Consider the following 21,166-nt stretch of genomic DNA (forward strand, 5'->3'; position numbering starts at 1 on the left):
ATAAAATGGTACAGCTTATTTGGAAAGGTCTGACAGTTCCTCAAAAAGTTACCATATAAGTGTGGCGAGGAAAAAATATTTTACTTCTACATTTCTAAATTCTTCTGACAGGACTAATAATCTAACGAGACAGAGTAACAGGAGACAATGATCAAAATTATTATGTATGCACATATAAGGATTCCCTATGAATATAGGACTGGTGGACAGATTGGCAGTTAAGGCTTATATGCCCTCTAGAGCTAAAAGAAGGGGATGGGTGAAGGTTGATGAAAAAACAAATGCCTGGTAAATAAACGTAACAATGGGACACAGAGAGGAATTTGATCAGAGGGTCTTACTAGGTTCCTCCCTGTCTGTCATACTTAATTCATATTAAGCTTTAGTTACATATGGGAATAACTCCCTTTCTTGAGCAGATCCTCTATCTAACTTATTTTAGGGGCAATTAGAGGTTCTTTCTGAGTCTTTTGTTTCTTGAAAATAAATAGCTAAAAAAAAAATCAATATCCCAAAAGGGATATTTTGGGATGGCAAACTCTGCTTCCCCTCATGAACTAGCCACTCTTAGATATACGAGTATACTCAAGAAAATTAATTTGTTAACATAAAACCGGGTAATGTTCCTAGTAACATATTGATAATAGCTAAAAAGTAGAAAAGGAAATGTCCAACAGTAGATGAATGGATAAACAAAGTAAGGTATATTCATACAATTAAATATTATTCATCTATAAAGAGGAATGAAGTACTGACATATGTTACAAAATAGATGAATCTTGGAAACATTATATATGGTTCCATTTATATCAAATGTCCAGTTTAGGCAAATGCATATAAAAAGAAGGTAGAGTAGTTGCTGCCAGGAGTTGAGAAGAAGGAGGACTACTAAAGGGTACCTCTTTCTTTTTGTGGTGAAACTCTTTTAGAATATGAAAATACTCTTAAATAGTCGTGAGGGTTGCACAGCTCTGTAAACATACGAGAAATCCCACTGGAGCATATATTTTAAAAGGGTGACTTTTGTGCTATGTGAATTACATCTCGACTTAAATATCAAATTAAATTTTTTTAAACTGCAGCGTTCATAGACGTCCCACGCTATTTAGGAAACGTAAACCAACACCAACACGCTGGGCCAAAAACTTCGCCAGACACTCCGCGGGGCCTAGGACCGCAATCCCACCCCGCCTCCCAGAGAAGGAAGTCCCGGCCTGTGGGATGGTGATTGGGTGAGTTGTAAAAGAGGGTGGGGCAAAAAGGGGCAAACTCAGTACTTTTCGGCTGGGGGGAGGGGCGGGGCTAAACGAAGCCTTTTCTCGCGAGATTATTCTGGTTCCGCATTTTGGCTCTGCTAGGTGGGGGAGGCGGGCAAGGTGGGCGCAGCCGTTTACGTTGGGTTATATCCGCTGGACCCCGGCTCGGAGCAACGGTGGCCAGTGCTTTCGCCTTCGGCGGTCTAAGGACTGTTCGCTACCTCTCAGTTCCCGTGCGGGCTCCGAAACCTGACCGCGGCAGGGGCCAGCGGCCCCTCCCCTCCCGTCTAAGGATAAAAGATGAGCTTCCTCTTGTGAGTGGGGTCCGACCGAGGGGTCCCGGGCTGCGCGTTGAGGGTGGAGGTCGGGGAGGGGCGAGCCGGCGGCTGAGGCGAGGGTCGGCTCCGGGGTGGAAGTGGCCGGCGCTTGCCTTGCCCCGGTTTGGGGTTGCAGGAGAGGCTAGGATGTGGGCCGAGGGTAGACAGAGATGAAAAGTCGACGCAAAGGAAACGGAGCGAGAAGGCCCCGAGGGCCGTTGCGCCTCCAAACTTTTCCGCCCCAACACCCCTGAGGGCGCGGGGACAACCTGGGGGGCGCAGCCACGGGCTCCCAGTTTCTCTCCAGTCTGGAGCCTTCTAGTAACGATTCCTGCTGACTTAGCCTTTTACTCCACCGTTTGTCCCGTTTTATTACCGTCAGTATTGTTACCCCCGCGGAAAAATGCCGCCCCAGGAAAACGTGGAGTGCTGCAGTTTGAGAAAGATTGCTTTAGCACCTTATTCATTCTTCTCAGGTAGCGCTCTCTACGTATTGCTTAAATATATGTTGTATGATTAAATAAATATCCATTTTCAGTTACGGACATTACCCTCATATTTGACATTTTTATTACATTTTAAAATTACATGTTTCATAACTAGAATTAGTATACCTAGTTCCTTATTGTGAGAAATCTGGGTTCTTTTGCTACTTATAAATTAGTACTACTGAAAATATCTTTGTCCAAATCGCTTTTTCCCTCCTTTTGATATTTTTTTTTTTTTTTAGGGTATAGGCTCCAAAATATGATTACCATGTCAAAAAGCCTGTATGATTTATATTTTAATTGCAAATGTCTATATTACTAGAATAATCTCTCCCGTCCCTCAAGTCTTTTTCTTATGAGTTAATGTTTATTTGGCGGTATGTTTGTGTATGCACGTTGCTTAGTTGCTCTTTGAACGTAAATGAGGCTGTATATTTCTTTTGAACTTTCTTTTGATAGATATTTGAGTTTCCACTTTTTGGGTTTTATGAATAATGCTGCTATGAACTTTTATGTACTACAGATTTTTTTGTATTGGTTATATTTGTTCATTTTTCTTGGGTATTACACCTAGGAGAGGAGTTGCTCAGTTACATGGTAACTGTTTAATCTTTTGAGGAACTGCCAAGCTTTTTCAAAGCACTGCACCATTTTGCATTCACACCAGCTTTGAATTTCATTTCCCCCACACTCTCACTAGCCCTTGTCTTTTGGATTCTAACCATCAGAAGTGGATGTAAAATGGCACAGTATCTCATTGTGATGCAAATTTGCATTTCCCTAATGACTAAGGAGGTGAAGTATCCTTTCACGTGCTTATTCGCCATTTGTATATATGTATTTTTTGGGGTAATGTTTATTCAGGTCTTCTGACCATTTAAAAAAATTTTGTTTTTAACTATGGTTGATAACCTTTGGCCATTTTTAATTTGGATTCTTTCTATTTCTGAGTTGCAAGAATTCTTTCTCTCTGATACAAGTCACTCTTACATCTATGATTTGCAAATATTTTCTCCCATTTTGTGGATTGTTTTCACTTGTCTTGATGGTGTCATTTGAATCACAAGTCAATTTAGACAAAGGTCATATTTAAATATTGAGCCGTTGGTTCGTGTTTTCCAGATTTAACTTCCTGTCATTCACAGCTTTCTATCTGTAAAAGGCCATTCCATCTCATTTAGTACTTCCCATTTAAATGTAGGCATTTACCATGTCAAAAACTGTCCATATTTGATTTTACTTTTATTTTATTTATTTATTTTTAGACAGAGGAGAAAGAGGGAGAGAGAGAGAAACATCAATGTTTGGTTGCCTCTCACGGGGTGTACTGAGGACCTGGCCTGCAACCCAGGCATTCACCCTGACTGGGAATTGAACCGACAACCCTTTGGTTTGCAGGCTGGCGCTCAATTTGCCACCACACAGGGCTGATTTTACTTTTTAATCAGTCTTATTTAAAATTTATATTACTCAGATGAAGTAAAGCCCACAGTCCTATTCTTTTCCCATTCTTTAAAGTAGTCACCAGTATCAATTTGACGTGTATCCTTTATGATACTTTCTGTGTATTTACAGAATGGACTCCTAAAGATGACAAGGTTAAGAAGTACAGTTGCAGTTACAGAATAATTGGGGATGTAAAGCATAGGGAGTAGAGTAGCCAAAGAACATATATGCATGATCCATAGACATGGACAAGGGGTGGGAGAGGGGCTAAGGGGGGAAAGTTAGGACAGCTGTAATAGCATAAACAATAAAATATAATTAAAAAGAAAAAACAAAGATGGGCTCCTGCTGTACATTTGGTTTTGTTTTAACCATGTCTTTGAGATCTTTTCATGTAAACACATGTAGCTCTATCTTGTCCTATCTTGTTTAACTACAATACTCCATGATGTGGATATATCATAGTTTATTTAGTCATTCTGATAAGTCTTAGGATTGTTTCCAAGGTTTTTCATTATTAAAAATAATCTTGGAAAACACATCCATACCCATATCTAAGGGAGATACTTAGAAGCGGAAGAGGTAAATGGAGGAGCATTTCATTTGTAACATATACTGCCATATTGTTCTCCCAGAAACACTTTACATTTTCACCACACTTCACGTTGATTGTTTTAACTTTTGACACTCAGTTAAGGAAGAATAAATCTTACTTTAATTAAACAGCTTTTCAGATTTCATTGATCATTGTATTTTTCCTTCTGTATTGCCTAGTCATTTCCTTAGCCCATTTGTCTTAACAGATTATAGAAGCCCATTATTATCCAGTTTATCCTTTGAAATACATGTTGCAAGTACTTTTTTTGTTATTTGTTTTTTGTTGTGTTTTTTCACTGAAGGTTGTATTTTTTTTAAGATTTTATTTTATTTTTAGAGGGGAAGGGAGGGAGAAAGAGAAAGAGAGAAACCTCACTGTACAAGAGATACATCAATTGGTTGCCTCTCACATGCCTCCAACTGGGGACCTGGCCAGCAGCCCAGGCTTGTACCCTGACTGGGAATTGAACCAGCGACCTTCTGGTTTGCAGGCTGGCGCTTAATCCACTAAGCCATACCAGCCAGGACTGTTACTGAAGTTTTAATTGTTAAGATTTGAAATCCATTCATATAAGGTTTCTGGGTTTCGTGACATGTTAAGAAGACCTTCTTTGTGGATGGTGTATACAGATAGGAATAAAGGTTTCTTTTTTTCCCCCCAATACCCAGTTGTCTCTGTCTCATTTTTCCTGCTAAAAACTTTTAAAAAAAAGTGTTACTTAGGCTGTGGTTTGCTTTGATGGCATCCTAGATATTTTGATATAAAAACTTTTTTTGAGCTATTGGAACCTTAGGGTTACTTCTGTCCCAGCACCATTTTGTGTAGGTAGAAATAGAAGCCAAAAGAAGGTTAGGTTTCTCAAGCAGTCACGGAGAGAGCTGCAGATCAAGGACTAAAATCCAGGTTTTTTCTTCTTTTGGTTCAAGTGCCCTTTTTATTATACCAATCTGCTTCATGAGGTGTAGTTAAATTGTCTTCTTTGTGAAATTGTGCTACTAATTCTGTTTCTACATGAGAAAAGAAATTTAAAGCATTCTTTTATTGTGATCAACTCTCCCTGCCCTCCAAATCCTGGCACTTTGCAGGGAGTATTTTTTTTAATTTTATTTTACAGAGAGTTTATATTATGCCATTAAAATTATGCCATTAAAATTATGCCATTCTGCTTCTAGTCCTAAAATTGATATACTTTTTCTTTTAACCTAACAGCAGCAGCCGCTCTTCTAAAACATTCAAACCAAAGAAGAATATCCCTGAAGGGTCTCATCAATATGAACTCTTAAAACATGCAGAAGCAACTCTAGGAAGTGGAAATCTGAGACAAGCTGTTATGTTGCCAGAGGGAGAGGATCTCAATGAATGGATTGCTGTTAACAGTAAGTTTTTAAAAACATTCAACTTTTCTGGCTTATAGGAAGGTTCTGCCAAAATCTTTTTGTAAATGAATTTTATTTTGTACATAAGAGTTGTAATATAATAGATTATCTGTAAGAAACATGTAAGTACATGGTTGTAGCTTTTGTGGTTGAATAGAGAGACTTAAAGAGAAATGATGAGTGTTTTGATGAGGTAATGATGAGGTAATTTCTGGGGAGCATGGAGCTGAGTAAGGGTAAATAAAAGATTGATAAGTGCAAAGATTCTACCTGTGGTGGAACATGACTTTGTAGGGAATCCATCTGTATAGTTGTGCTTCCACTCCCAGAAGCTCTCATCTGCCTACCACGTATACGGAAAAGTCGATCACAGTTCGTACCTTCAGTCACTTATTTGTTGGGATTTAAGAGCTGTCATAGGAATTTGAGAGATGGGAGACAATGGTGGGACCCACGACCTGAAAGTCACTCTTGAGTTCAAGAAAGTGAGGGCAAGGCATAGAAGAATATGCTGAGGCTAGAGATTTGAATGTTTACAGTGTATCATTTCTGGCCCTGGCCTAGTAGCTCAGTTGGTCATCATCATCAGATACACATCAAGGTTGTGGATTTAATCTCACGTCAGGGCACATACAAGAAGCAACCAGTGAATGCATAAATAAGTGGAACAACAAACAAATCTCTCTCTCCCTCTTTCTCTCATCTCCCTCCTTTTCTCCCCTTCTCTCTCTCTCTCTCTTCCTTTTCTCTCTCTCTAATACCAATAAATAAAAATATTTTTTAAAATCTTAAAAAAGAAGCCCTGGCTGGAATGGCTGAGTGGATTGAGCACCAGCCTGCATATCAAAAGGTCGCTGGTTCAATTACCAGTCAGGGCACAATCCAGGGTTGCGGTTCAGGTCTCCAGTTGGAGGCATGTAAGGGGTGACAGATCAATGCATCTCTTGCACACTGATATTTCTCTCTGTCTCCTTTTCCCTTCCCCTCTCTCTAAAAGTAAATAAATAAAGTCTTTCAAAATCTTTCAAAAAATAATGTAAGATACAAATGTAATTTAAATTTTCCTAGGAACCACATTAAGAAAAATTTTATTTTTCTCAACTCATTAAAATGCCATTATTCATATCACTAAAGAAAAAACGTGTAGAACTATGTAATATATTACTTTTTGTGTAAGTCAGGGCAAAGAAACTTACAGGGCACTTTTAAAGAAAAAAATTAATATAGTAGTTACGTGTGGGGGGATTTGTAGTAGTTAGAATTTAGATTATTTTCACTGTATATTTCTTTATTTCTTGATATGTGAGTCATGTGAAGTATTACATATTTAGAAAAGATGCCCCCTTTTTTAAACCTTATTCACATTATCATCTTTTATTCTGAAGGTTTTTGTTGGCCGTCTTCACGCCTAGATTTTTCTTTGTGACTTCGTGCTCCAGATGAGCTGTTTTCAATCCTTTTGGTCTCAGGATCCCTTTATTCTTTTAAAAATGATTGAGAACCCCAGCCCTGGCTGGTGTGGCTCAGTGTGTTGAGCACCAGCCTGTGAACCGAGGGGTCACTTGTTCTGTTCCAGGTCAGGGTGCATGCGTCAGTTGTCGCCAGGTTTCTGGTTGGGGGTGTGCAAGAGGCAGCCAGTTGGTGTTTCTCTCCCTCTCTTCCTCCCTTCTTGTCTCTCTAAAAATAAATAAAATTTTTATAAAACATTATTCAGAACTCCAAAGAGCTTTTAATTGTATAGGTTATATCTAGTGATACTTATTGTGTTAGAAATTTTAAATATTGCTCATTTTTAGATTCATCTAAAAATAATAATAAACCCATTGGATAGTGATATAATATTTTAATAAAAATGACTTTTTCAAAATAAATTTTAGTGAGAAATTTGGCATTGTTTTCATCTTTGCAAATCTTTTTAAATGTCTGGCTTAATAGGAGACAGCTGGATTCTCATGTCTCCTCCTGCCTTCAGTCTGTTGTGGTTATCACACATCTTGGAGCCACTGGATAACTCCCATGTGCCTCCTGAGGGAATGAGAGTGAAAAGAGCAAATGAAATCGTTCCAGCCTCACAGATCCCCCCGGACCCCCCAAAAACAGGGAATCCCTGGATCACATTTGGAGAGCACTTGCTTCAGACCAGTGATTTTTAACCTTCATCTCATGGCACATAAACTAGTTACTAAATTCTGCAGCACACCAAAAAATATATTTTTTGGCACTGTGACAAAAAAAAAAGAATTGGTATAATTTTGATTGGTTCACTCCAGATGGCTATTGTTGTGTCGGCTGTTACCATTTTTTAATTTGATAATCTGAGGGAAAAGAGGTCAGTGCCCCTGACTAAACAGTCATGTATTGCATGTTTTAAAAATTCTTTTGACACATCAGCTGAAAATTACTGCTTTAGACCAATAAACTAGCACACCATCTGAACATAATGGTTTTAAAAGAATATTGAATGCCTAAGTATCACTTTCTTAGAAACATGACTAAGAGAAAGGTTTGTCAGTAAGGGAGTTTTGTACAAAGTACCTTTAATATGTTTTTTAAGAAACTTGGAAAAGCCCTCATGGATTTTTAGGTACTCCTTTAGATAGGGAACTAAAACATTTTTAAAAACTTGTGTGGTTTTAAGGCTTACGGGGTTCTCTTTGTACAGAGTATGTTTTAGTCAATTAAGTTGTTTCACTCACCCCATTCCTTTCATTATTTTGCACATGTAGCTGAAGCTTCTTTAGAAAGTACTCCTGGACAACCTCAACTGTTAAAATGTTGCCTTTGTTCTGAACTATGGCACTTACATGTATAACTACCTTTTTACATGTTGTATTATTTACTTTTAATTTGTGCCTTCTGTTGGTGGAAAAATCCAGGTCAAGAGACATTATCCCATGTCTTTTTTATGTCCTCAATATGCATAGCCTCAATTTTTTTTAATGATGTATTAGATTTTTTAAATGCCTATTGATAACAGCCAATATGCCTTCTGACTCACAGTGTATTGCACAACTCTTTATTCACTCAAATATCATTTCTGTTCATGGTTCTGTTCATGTCTGGTCCACATGAATAGAAACTGTGGCTTTTTTTTATTCCCTTGGGTATAATCAAATTGTATATGCTAATGATGTAATAGTTACCATTAAGTTAGAAGTATGTCTGATTTTATTTTTTTTGCTATTATATGCTGTTTAAAAGCTTAGTATATTAAAAATGAATGTATATTAAAAGTTTACTTAGGTGTGACAGCTTAGAATTTACAGTATCCTAGATTGTTGAATTTCCCAAGAATTTGAGTACCTAATCTATTTTTCTTTCAACTGAGAGGTCTGATGTTTTGTTGTATTTACATATATATTTTAACACAATTCTATTATCTTTCCAGCTGTGGATTTCTTCAACCAGATTAACATGTTATATGGAACTATTACAGAATTCTGCACTGAAGCAAGCTGTCCAGTCATGTCTGCAGGTCCAAGGTACAGGTTACTCCTTTTTATATAGGTCTTTGGATTACTAAGTAAAGACAATCACTAGTTGATAGAAATTAAATAATATTTTTTTGTTTTTCTTGTCTGCCTGTGTAAAAGCAGTTCAATATTACAAATTTTTGAATGCTTACCTATAAGCTTTTAGTTATTACTAAATACTTTGCCATTTGGTCCTTAGTGTTTGATTTTGTAATTGCATTATAGTAAGGTCAATGTTGAATTGGAGGAATAAAAGAAAAAAAATTAGAATTTTATTAACATTATGGTTCTTTTTATGGTTTTTAAAATAATTTCTTGAAATCAGGTATGTAGTTGACTCTAATATTTGATTCTTTTTTGTATGTGCTTATTTGGTGTTAATTACTTCTAAATTTTGCTGCTTTAGCAATCTGGCTTAAAGATGCTAGATTTTAAAATTTTGCCTATAATAAATTTCAAGAAATATTGAGAAATAGATGGAACTCTTTGTCACCCATAATGTTTCAAGGTGTGATGATGTGTGATTTAGGTTTTTCCTTCCAGTCTTTTCACTATAGTGAATGATTGATTTTATGTGATGATAGATGGTATTAAGATATTTATTTACCTTGGGGGGAAAACTTATCTTTTCTAAATTTGCTACAGGTATAAAGGATACATAGATCCCCAGTGAGTTCATAGTCATATTTTTATTACAGTGTTTTAGGAGGGATGTTTTTATTTTGTGTTTTAAATTTTAGTTCTCAAATTTCTTTAAAAGAAATTTAAGTAAAATGAATAGGAAAACTAAACTTATCTATGGCTTAAATGCTTTATACAGTGAAGTTCTCTGGAAGTCTTGTTAATCACTCTAGCTCAGCAAAGGTGAGGGTGCAAAAGATGCATGCTTAAAGATGTTTCTTTAACACCCTTTCCAAGAAATGGGTTTTTATAATCTTGACCTGTTGGTGATAACTTGGTGGCCAAGGATCTCAGAATGTGGTGATCCATCAGTCCCTTCCCCAGTCCACAGCACCTTCTGCCTGACAGTCAGGAATGAAGTTCTTTTATCTTTCCCAGGGTTGTGTTATATTCTAGCACTGCCAACTGCCACATTATCTTCTCTTTTTCTTCCAGTCATAACCATCGCATTTCAAAATAATTCTATATAGGAAACTCAATAATCTTCAGTAGAAGTTTAGTTAATTTACTAAAGTTTTATATATATATATATATATATATATATATATATAAAATATATATAACTTTATATAACTTGTGTTGACAAAGTGTGAACCTACTTTGATTACAGTTTGCACATTTGTTAATGTGAAAACTTTATCCATAATACCTTTTCCTCTTCAGATACGAGTATCATTGGGCAGATGGTACTAATATTAAAAAGCCAATCAAATGTTCTGCACCAAAATACATTGACTATTTGATGACTTGGGTTCAAGATCAACTTGATGATGAAACTCTTTTTCCTTCTAAGATTGGTGAGTTAATGTTGTAGAACTGTTTTCTTTTTTGGTGATAAATGTGTACTTTTAAAAAAAAATTATTTTTAGAGAGCGGGGAAGGAAAGGAGAAAGAGACGGAGAGAAACATCAATGTGTGGTTGTCTCTCATGCAGTCCTACTGGGGACCTGGCCTACAACCTAGGCATGTGCCCTGACTGGGAATCAAACCAGCAACCCTTTGGCTCACAGGCCAGCACTCAGACCACTGAGCCACACCAGCCAGGGCTAAATGTGTGCTTTTTAACTCTCTATTCCTTTAAAAAAGAAAAAAAAGTAACAGGGACTGCCAAATTTCTTTCCAAAAAGATTATAAATGTGTACTTCTTCCAGACACGTTTGTGTCTGTGTTCCTTTACCAGGACTGGTTGTTACTCATTTTTAAATTTTTATAATTTGTGTAAATAAATTTGTTTTAAGGTACATTTTTAAGATATTGATGAGAGTGAGCATTTTACTGTTCTACCGATCATTGTGTGTTTTCTCTATATCCTTTGGATGTTAAGGATACTTGCTTTTTTATCAGAAATGCTTTATGTATTTTTACCCAGGTTGCCTTTTGTCTTAAATGTATTCATGAAGCGTTTTTGCTATTATATATAACTTTCTTATTTTGTCTTATTAATCTTCTTTTTAATGACATCTGGATTTTAATCAATGATTAGAAAGGTTTTCCCTGCTCCAGTATTAAAAGAATATTTGTCTTGTGTTTTCATTTAGTACTTTTGTGATTTGTTTTTACATTTTAGTCTTTGCTTGGTCAGGAATTTTTTTCTTACTCTGCCCTTCATTTTTTCCCCCCAATTATAAATACTAGTCAGGTTGTCCAGTTTGATAAGGCTACTTATCAAACACATGAGTCTTTTCTCCCCTGATTATGAAGTTGCCATATATTTTGGAGTCTTTTAATCTCTGTCTGTTCCTATAGAAATTCCACAGTTTTAATTAACCATGGCTGCATATCTTTGAGCATCTTGTAGGGCTAGTCTCTCTTCCTTGCTCTTTTCAGAATATTCATGACTATTTTAGGATATTTGTCCTTCCAAAGAACTTGCAATCATTTTTTTCAAGGTAAAAAAACAAAAAACAAAAAATTTTTATTATGATTTCATTCAATTTGTAGATTAATACAGGGATTCTTGTTTTCTTGACAATACTGAGTTTTCCTATCCAAGAACAAGGTATATTCTTCATTTTTTTAAGTCTCTTACTTATTATTTCCTCTTGTAAAATTCTATAGTTTACTTTATGCTAATACTTCAAGTTTCTTAGGTTTATTTGTAGGCATTTAATGTTTTTTATAGATACTTGGTTTCCATCTGGTTAATGTTTAGTATGTAGAAAAGCTGTTGATTTTTATATAAACTTTATAATTGATCGTCAGATTTTGAATGTTTCTGTTGTTTTGGGTTTGTTTTCTTGTGTTTTTAAAGCATACAGTTCCATTATATTAAGATAATAGTGATGTTGCTTCTTTCTCCTAATGTATACTTCTTGTGTAACTCTTTCCTAATTGTACTTACCAACTAGTACTTCCAGAGCATTGCTGACTAATGGCGATAATGGCAAACATCCTTTTCTCATTTCCTTTTATGAGTACGTCTAGTACTTAGCATTAAGCAGGAATCTTACTTTATACATTTTTTTAAGTGAGGTGTATGGTTGTAGAGTTTTATCAGCTACTTTTCCAGTATGTGTTGTTGATAGCCATAAGTTTTTCTCCATTATTTTTTTCTATGTTTGCCTGAAAGACTGTTTTTTATTTGCTGATATTTTGAATAAGATTTTGGAATTGGTATTTATTAATGAGTTTGAGACTTGTCATTTTTAGTGTAAGGGTGTCTTATGAACAACATATTGTTGTATCCTGTCTTATCTGTTTGGGCTGCTGTAACAAAAATGCCAGAGAGAGGCTGGCATATAAACAAGAGAAATTTATTTCTCAAAGTTTTAAAGGCTGCAAGTCTGCAATCGAGATGTCAGCATGTTTGGGTTCTGGGGGAGTTTCACTTCCAGGCTGCAGATTGCCAGCCTCTCACCTGTCCTCACATAGTGGAAGGGTAACTCTTTGGGGCCTCTTTTTATAAGGGCATTACTCCCATTCATGAGGGATCTGCCCTCGTGACCTAATCACCTCCCAAAAGCTCCATTTACTAGTGATACCACACAGGAGGTTAGGACTTCAACATACGGATTTTGCCAGGGGACGGAGGGGTGCACTGACACAAATATTCAGATCATAGCAGATTCCTTTTTTGAAGTCTAATTAAAGGTTTTTTTCAGGAGAAAAAGTTATATCATGTTACACTTGGTCTGTTTGCTACTAGTCAGTTTTTCCATTCTATTATTAAGCATTTTATTTCCTTTCTCATAGATTCATTGTTGTATATTGACTGTGATTGAATGTTTCTGTTAAATTCAGCATGGAAGGTGCTTAGCTTAAAACAAATTATATTTCTTTATTCATTAAAGTTTTCCTCTCATGGAAGATAAAGAATAGTTTTGCCTTAATTCTCTTTTCTCTGTGTCCCACTCATCAATAATTTATTCCGATGTTCTAGAATTCTTTCTCCTCTCATTAAGCTATTATCTACATCTTACTTAAGCCAATTATATACTCATGTTAGACAAAATTTATTGTTCATTTTTAAACTAGTATATCCAAGTTATCACTGTTCCTTTTATTAGCAAGACATCCATTTGTAAATTCTGAGAGAAAAGGAGTTTGACATAAAAATCCATCTTTCAGTACGTGAATAGAAGCCCTATTTCACAAAAACATACCCATATATACTCCAGAATAATGCTTGAAAGGGGGGGAATCCCCCACAAAAATAAGTTTACAAAGGCAAAATATACCAAATTTCAAGCTACTAAGGACTAATTGAGAAAATGCAGGGAAAGAGAAAGTGTTTTAGCTTTTGTCCTCGTAAGGATAAAAGAAAGAAAATGTTTCAGGAGTAATGTTCTGGAACAGACCTTTAAGGGCAGCTAATCTAGGTGATTCTGGAAGCAGATACATTCTTAGGTGTTCATTTACTGTATTCCGTGCCAGTTGTATTGTTTTTCTCCTATCCCTACCTTCTAAGAGACTTTGGTCTTGTCAGCCAAAATACTCAGGAAGTAACCAGTTGCATCCCTACCTGCACTGCTTGGAGAGACATGACCAAACCCTTCCCCATTTCTTTTCTAAGAAGGTGTTTATTTTCTTTGAAAAATAGAGATATGCCCTTCTTTGCTTTTTCAGGAAGTCTGTTCCTTCTTAGACTGTAGAAAAATGAAAATTTTAAAAATAAAAGTTTGTAACTTCTAGTTTAAGAAAACTGTCTTTTCAAGAATAATTCAGAAGATAAAATGCTTGTAAATGGTAGATTATGATCACTTGAAGTGAAATGTGCCTTTTTTTCCCTTTTGCTTAGAAGAGTTTCCAGTCTTAGTTGAGTGTAAAAAAAGTTTTTTAGAGTTACAGATTACAAAAAGTAAAAATTTTCTGTTTACAGTCAAAATGTTTATTCTTGTGGCATTTAATCTTACAAAGAAACTCTTCAATATTAAACTACTAAAATTAGTTTTATTTTAACTTTGATTCAGTAACTTCTTATATATAACTTCTGATACCTGTGACCTGCTATTCTAAGGCAGTCAGAAAAAGTGGTATGTGAATATATCTCATATACTTAGGTTTGGGATTCTTTTTTCCCTTGCCTTTTAAAAAAATATATGGCAGTAGACTTGAATTTGTGAATGTGTATGTTTATCAGAGTTGTTCATGGCCATATCTAAAGCTTCTGCTGTTCAATTGGATAAAGACTAATGATATGTATATTTTTTATAGGTGTCCCATTTCCCAAAAACTTTATGTCTGTGGCAAAGACCATTCTAAAGCGTCTATTCAGGGTGTATGCCCATATTTATCACCAGCACTTTGATTCTGTGATGCAGCTGCAAGAGGAGGCCCACCTCAACACCTCCTTTAAGCACTTTATTTTCTTTGTTCAGGTAAGTTGAACCATGTTGATTTCTGTCTCCTTTGACTTCGACATACTTAGCTTGGTAACTTTAATAAAGACCAATTTATAGAGTCTTATTTATAGATATAAAGCTAACTTTAAGCAGGGCTCTCTTTGCCACATTGTTTATTTCATTGATGTGTTTAGCAGCATAGAAAGCATCACCTCCATTTTGGCTTTTTGCCTCTGACTGCCCAGGTCTCTGGTTAGGATATGACAAAGAGCACCAAAAATTCAAGAAACTTGTCCATACCCTTCTGTTCCACCACTGCTGGGTGGGAGGACACTGAGAAATGTCTGAAGTAGGATTGTTTCATGAGATGTTTATGCCTGGAAGAGAAACTTGTGGAAGAACTTGTTACCTGCTGTCTTGGGTTCAGTTTCCAAAAGTCCCACCACCTAAGGCCAAAGCTTGTGCAGGCAGCAGCTAGAAACTTCAAAAAAGCCTACTGCCTTCAGAAATGTGACTCATTTCCTTATGAACCCTTAGTTGGAATTGAAACTGTGTAAAGATCAGTATAATTCACATTGTTTGAAAAAGATATTAAAGAATTGGTGCTCCTTTAGCCTCACTTTAGAGATAGTGGAATTCTGTTTGGGTTGGCCAAAAAGTCTATTAAGTTTTTTCCATAAAATAAAAGACATATTTTTCATTTTCACCAATAACTTTATTGATTTGGATATTTTGAGTATGTCAGCTATCTCCCACTATTGGCTTCTAGTGAGTGGAGATCAGGGGTGCTTCTAAACATCTTCCAATGCGTAAGACAGCCTTACAGCAAAGAATTATTTGGCCAAAATGTCAATAGTACCAAGAAACTTCACACACCACTCTTGACATGCTGGATCCAGTCACAGCACTTTCTCCATACACTGCACAAATCTTGTATTTCACGTGCATTTTTACTTTTCTTGAAATAATAAAGCATAATACACTAAAAATGTTGTGTATCTTCTACCATCTTCAGTATTAAAATGGCTGCACAAAAATTCACCAATTTTGCTAAGTTGTTTATTTAATGTACCTTGATAACGTCAGCTGTCACAATACAATCTAACAAAAACTGTTTTGAATGAAGTTAAAGACAGCTAAGGGTGTGAGAGCTGTTACACAGAAGAAATGTTAACGGATATTTTGGCCAACCCAATATATGCAAACTATAAATATGTCCAGATATTATTTTTTGGTGGAAAAACCAGCAGCTCCATAGTCGATATCGTGTATTAGACAGTTCTATGGATCATACAAAGGAGGTGGTACTGTGCTCTTCTCTATTTTCCTTCTGAGATTGTTGCTTGGCATAGACCTACAGTATAGCTGTAGGTAGATATATATATCTATAGAGATATATATAGATATAGATATGTAAATAAATAAATAAAGGTCTACTGCCCCAGAGGTGGCCACTACCAAAGGTTCAGTATACAGTTTTCAGATAATTTCTGTGTAAATGGAAACATACTCAGTTTTGATTTTAATGTTTTACACAGTGAACATCATGCTATTATGTACAGTTGCTTATTTAATAAGTCCCCTGTATTTTAAAAAGGAGTAAAAAATGATTTCATTTTAAAATATTCACAGAGCCCATTTCATCATTCTTTTGGATTTCAGAAAACTAGGATTGGGAATACCTTCTCTGAATGACATGTACATAATTTTATTTTTAACTCTATTTTAAAATTTTATTTTTCTTCTCTTTTTAGGAGTTTAATCTGATCGATAGGCGTGAGTTGGCACCTCTTCAGGAATTAATTGAAAAGCTTGGATCAAAAGACAGATAAATGTTTCTTCTAGAACACAGTTACTCTCTTGCTTCATCTTCTGCTAGAGCTATATCATTGCTATCTATTAGAGACTAGTGATACAGACTTTAAAAAAAAACAGGATATAAAGACCTGTTGGCTGCATCTACTGATAAAATTGTCCCAAAGGTAGGTTGACCTAATATCTTCAGAGTGAGAAATTCAGGACGCAGCCAAATCTGAGGCACTCTGTGACCACTCCTGTTACTGTCACTGAGTTACACTTGGTTTTAACATGTGGATTCTTTTACTAAAGAAAATGATTTAGTCTGTTTCAGGTTACAGCATAATGGATACTAAGAATTTCCACCAATAATTTATTAGCAAGTTTCCACAACAGATTTCCTCAAAACTCAGATCAGTTTTATTCCGCTTTTATTTTATAAATAGAAGAGGTATTTTCAAGTTTCCTAAAGATTTAGAACATTTGTGTCCCTTTGGATAACCTTTTAGTTTGAAGTTGTATACTAGTGTTTTTATAGATAATACATATATGTATATTTTTTCAAAATCCATGATTGCAATTTAAATTGTTATAACATGTATGGGAGTAACCAAAGTTATTTCTAAAGTGATTTTATTTTTTAATCTGTTTTTGGGACTTTATTCACATATGAACATATCTAAATGTTTCCTAGCTCCTAGTATGTATGTATCAGAAATAATTTTTTGAGAGCATCTAAAGGTGGTTTTGTAGATTTTTTTAGAATGCTTCATTCAGATTAATTTGAACATGTAACTTTTGGCTGACAAAAGGCAAACTTCCAAAAAATTATGACAAATTTAGGTCTCAAACCACTATTTTCATTCACGTTGTCTTTCAGAGGCCTTGAAAATCTGGCTAGGAGAATGGAAGAAAAGTACTCAGATTACTTGATTGTTTTGTTTTGAGTTTCCTTTTTTAAATAATTCTATATGTTTTTATTGTGGCTTGAGACTTAGTGAAGAGTGCTATAGAAATGCACCAACTTTATCCCAATAAGGATTAAACTTAAGGAAAACCACAATAAAAAACCTTGAAAGGTGTACACATTTTATAACACAGCCCAAAGTTTGGTGTGTCACCGGTTCTTGCCTGTGTATATTTGTGTGTGTGCGTGTGTTTAAATGAGAAAAAAAATAGGAGGAATAAGTGAAAAAAAAAACCTTCATTCTGTTAATAACAAAGAATGGATTGAGCCCTGATAGGGGTTTTATCCTGTTAATTGTTTTTGTATCAAAACTTGAAATTATTCTGTTTCTATTCAAGTAAAAATCTTCCCTGTTAGCGAGGAACAGATTTGATTTTCATTAGGTTTATAGGATTTAGTAAATGCTGTGTAAATGTATTGAGGCACAGGTGCACTAAAGACTTGCCAGACTGGCACCACTTTAAGTTTATCATCCTGTTTCAGAGTTGTGACTTTTGCAAAGTACTCACCAACCTCTTGAGGGTTTGGCAAAGGTTAGTTTTGATAGGGTTTTTGTTATTTTTTTATTATTCCACTGGAGTATAAAGGAAAGAGTTGCTTAGACACGCCATTTTTGTAACTCAATTTCAGTAAAGTAGCAAATATATACATAATTTTAAAGGAAACAAAACATTTCATCTTATTTAGGCAGAAATCATATCTCGTTTCAGAAATTAAAGATTGGGATAATCACATACAAAATAAAAGAAAAGCCTTCTGTAAGACATTTGCAAACTACATTTTAAGTTTATTCAGAGGTCCCTGTTAGGTGAGCTGTATGTTTATGTTGATCATTCACAACCAAGAAAGCAGGTTTCTAGGTGCCACTGAGAATGTTACTTCCTCTCTCAATGGCTTTAATTAAGCCTGCAAGGAATAAAATTAGATTTCTCAACCAGGGTTGTACTTTCATTATCATCTCTAATATTTCAAATATTCTCAAACAAGAGAGTTCTCACTTTTCTCCATTTATTTTCAGTGCTAGAAGTCCTCCCTCTCTTCTTGATTCAGCCTCAAAATGAACCAAAGATGGTCACATTACAATACTGTAAAGGCAGTTTATTAATGACTCAAATACAATTGTTGGTAATTTGAGAATCAGAATGTCCTTTTTAAAAAATAAAAACATCACCAGGTTCCCGTGCTAATCTGGCTTAACCAACAGTGCACCTGAACTTCAGTGTTAGTATTGTTTGTTTACATCCAAGGCCAGGGAGTTGAGGGCAGGAGAGCTGGAGGAATGGGGAGAGGGTGGCCCCTTCCTGACTTGACTAGAGGGCCAGCTTTTGAAGAGTTGGAAGAAATCAGCCTGTCTTTGACTCCTCTTACTTTTGATTTATCTCCCTGTGCCCAGGATCTGCCTGTTTGACAGCTCTCCCTACCCTGACCCCCTCCCAATCACTAGTCATCTCTGGGTGTCCGATCTACTCCTCCTGCCTGGTAACAATCATGGGGTGGAGAGTGCTTTGTAAATTATGCAGTTAATCCTTTGGTGCTTTTATTTCCAGGCCTTTACAAAAACTTTTGGACAATGATGTGCATACTGCAGTTTTTGTATTGACAGCCAAATGTATCCTTTATTCTCCAGACTGAATAAAGTGATTTTAGAGGGCCACACGCTAACCAAGTATTTCCTTTCAAAAATTTGTAGAGTCCTAGCTCACCTGGCTGCAAGCTCAAGATATGCAAATGAGTAGTCATCAGGACTCTGATAACAACTAAAGGAAAGTTGTCCTAGTAGTGTGAGGCAAGAGGAGGAATCCTGCTGGTGATTCTAACTTTTGCAAACATTGCTGAGGTTTCCTGGTTATACTGTTGGCCTTTGTCTGAATAGTGAGGTTATGCTAGAAGTGGAGCTTCGATACTTAACATTATTACCTCAGAAGCATAAAAAACCAGGCCCAAAGAATGTAAGTCCCAGAAATTTGTTTCCAGGCAGCCCCAGTTATGGCACTGGTGTTACCTCTGCCTGGTTAGAGGAGCCTGTCTCTTGGCTGTAGCCAAAAAATACGGCTGGGACACCAAACTGAGCACCTTCCACCAGGATATTATTTCCTCCTGATACCTGCTCAATACGTGGATTTACTATTGTAGAATTCTGGCACAATACTGAGGGAAAATAGTCCCCCAGTCTTTCTGTGTTTCTGCATCATTTTGATATTAAAGACTGTAAAAGCCTTTGGGGGGATATTATATGTGATAGCAGTTAATTTTATTGAAGCAACTGCATTGAAATTGACTTGGGTTTTTTCTCTCATCAGATTCTATTCCAAACAAGTATTCTGTAAATCCAAATGGATTGCCAGTGTGCTATAGGTTATAGAACATTCTATGTTTGGTCTATATAGAAAAATAGCTTGCATAAGTTAGTCTTGGTTACCATCTAAAATATTTTTAAATGTTCTTTACAAAAAAATTTATGTTGTATTTTTAAACCTTTCGGGGCTTTATCTATTTTTCTAAGTCAGTTAACTGTACTTTAAAAAGAAGTATTTTGTATCTACTTTTGTAACTTCATCAGAATAAAATATATTGAAAGAAAGAAATGACTAAAGTCTATGTCTCAACACGCTTATTTTTGAAACTTGATAACTTTGCAGCTTCTGTAGAAGGTTGTCTTTGTTATCATTTAGTAATTAAAATTTTTTCTTAACTCTTAGAAATAGGGGTGCAGTGGCTAAAACTCATCCTGGGGAAACAATTAGTCTCCAAGCTCTTGACCTCTTGTACTTTCCTGGTTCTGAGACAGGAAAGGGAAGAGGAGAGACTGGGTTCCTTAATTTTCTGGTGTTGAAACTGAGTACTCAGCATTATCTGAAAGACAACCCCCCTCCTCCCAGTGAGTGATTTTTCAATATTGGAGAACTATTAGAACTAACTTTTAGGTCTATTCAAAATAGCTTTGACCTATTGAAAAGGTCAAATAGTTTTGACCTTTTTTGAATAGAGTTAAAATTAAAAAATGAGTGTGACTAAATAATATGGGGTAACACTCATTGTCTAAGATACGGGTAAAAACTAGTCAGTTTTGGATTTTGGGAGACAGTTCTTTTTTATTAGGCTTAAAATTGACCACAAAAATATTGTTTGTATGGATGTCTAAGGGTTAAATTTGAAAGTTATTTCAACCTTTATAAATGAGTAGTATAAATAATGTTTGGAAAGGCAGGAGTCAGGCTTCAAAGCTGCACAGCAAAAACTATGTCCAAATCCATGCCTTGATCCTTTTCCAGCAAAGAAATACCCCATCGCTGTAGGGCTCAATGTGGGCACACAGCCTGCACCCTTATCGCTGACCACTAGATGTCAGTCTGTGGACTCCCAAAAGCTAGATACGTGTGTCTTGACCAGAATGAAGGATTTTACCTAAAAAACTTAACACAGATTCCTTTGATTGACAGTTCCTAGATCACATACCTCAGTCCTGGCTGCAAGAGAGACTGGGGGAAAGTTTCTGGTTTTACTTAAGGGTTCAGAGTTTATAGCAACATTATTTAAAAGATCTGGATGGTCCAAAAGCTTGGACTGGCTGCTGCTCTGTGAAAAGATAAAGGGTTTTCACCAGAATGTAAGTATCCGAGCACACTGTTTAGCTCACCTGACATTTTTTTGTAGCATATTTGCTAAATGAAGGAAGTAGATTACTGTTTCCAGTTCAGGCCAAGCTTATCTTGTGGCTGACCATCACTTTGATTACCAGTTCCTTAGAGGAACCTACCTGTTTTAGGGCAGTCCTTCAGCGGGCTATCACATTAACCCTTAGAGCAGCCTGGGGAAGGGGTTGGCAATTGAGATGTATGTTAGGACTTTTTCAGTGTCACAAAAGCTCAGACTTCAAATAGCTCTTTCATAGTGAGGTAAGTCTCTTTTCCTCTAAATTGCATTTTTTCAAAATTCTGTGTTCAAAATGCTAGGAGGCTCTATAAAATGGCTGCAGTTAATTTTTT

General features: G+C 35.9%; 1 protein-coding gene across 1 annotated transcript; it reads left to right on the forward strand.

The window, feature by feature from the left end:
- The first annotated feature begins 1,362 nt into the window (after positions 1–1,362).
- MOB1A (MOB kinase activator 1A) lies at positions 1,363–19,773 on the forward strand. Its single transcript, XM_054593489.1, has 6 exons — positions 1,363–1,570; positions 5,315–5,481; positions 8,870–8,963; positions 10,299–10,432; positions 14,289–14,452; positions 16,171–19,773. Exons 1-6 carry the CDS (start codon positions 1,557–1,559, stop codon positions 16,246–16,248), a joined length of 651 nt encoding a protein of 216 aa, XP_054449464.1. The 5' UTR covers positions 1,363–1,556; the 3' UTR covers positions 16,249–19,773.
- Positions 19,774–21,166: the final 1,393 nt, after the last annotated feature.

The sequence above is a fragment of the Pteronotus mesoamericanus genome, unplaced genomic scaffold, assembly GCF_021234165.1.
Source record: "Pteronotus mesoamericanus isolate MK-2021 breed Mesoamerican mustached bat unplaced genomic scaffold, CSHL_Meso_final scaffold_45, whole genome shotgun sequence".
In the NCBI taxonomy this organism is placed as follows: domain Eukaryota; kingdom Metazoa; phylum Chordata; class Mammalia; order Chiroptera; family Mormoopidae; genus Pteronotus; species Pteronotus mesoamericanus.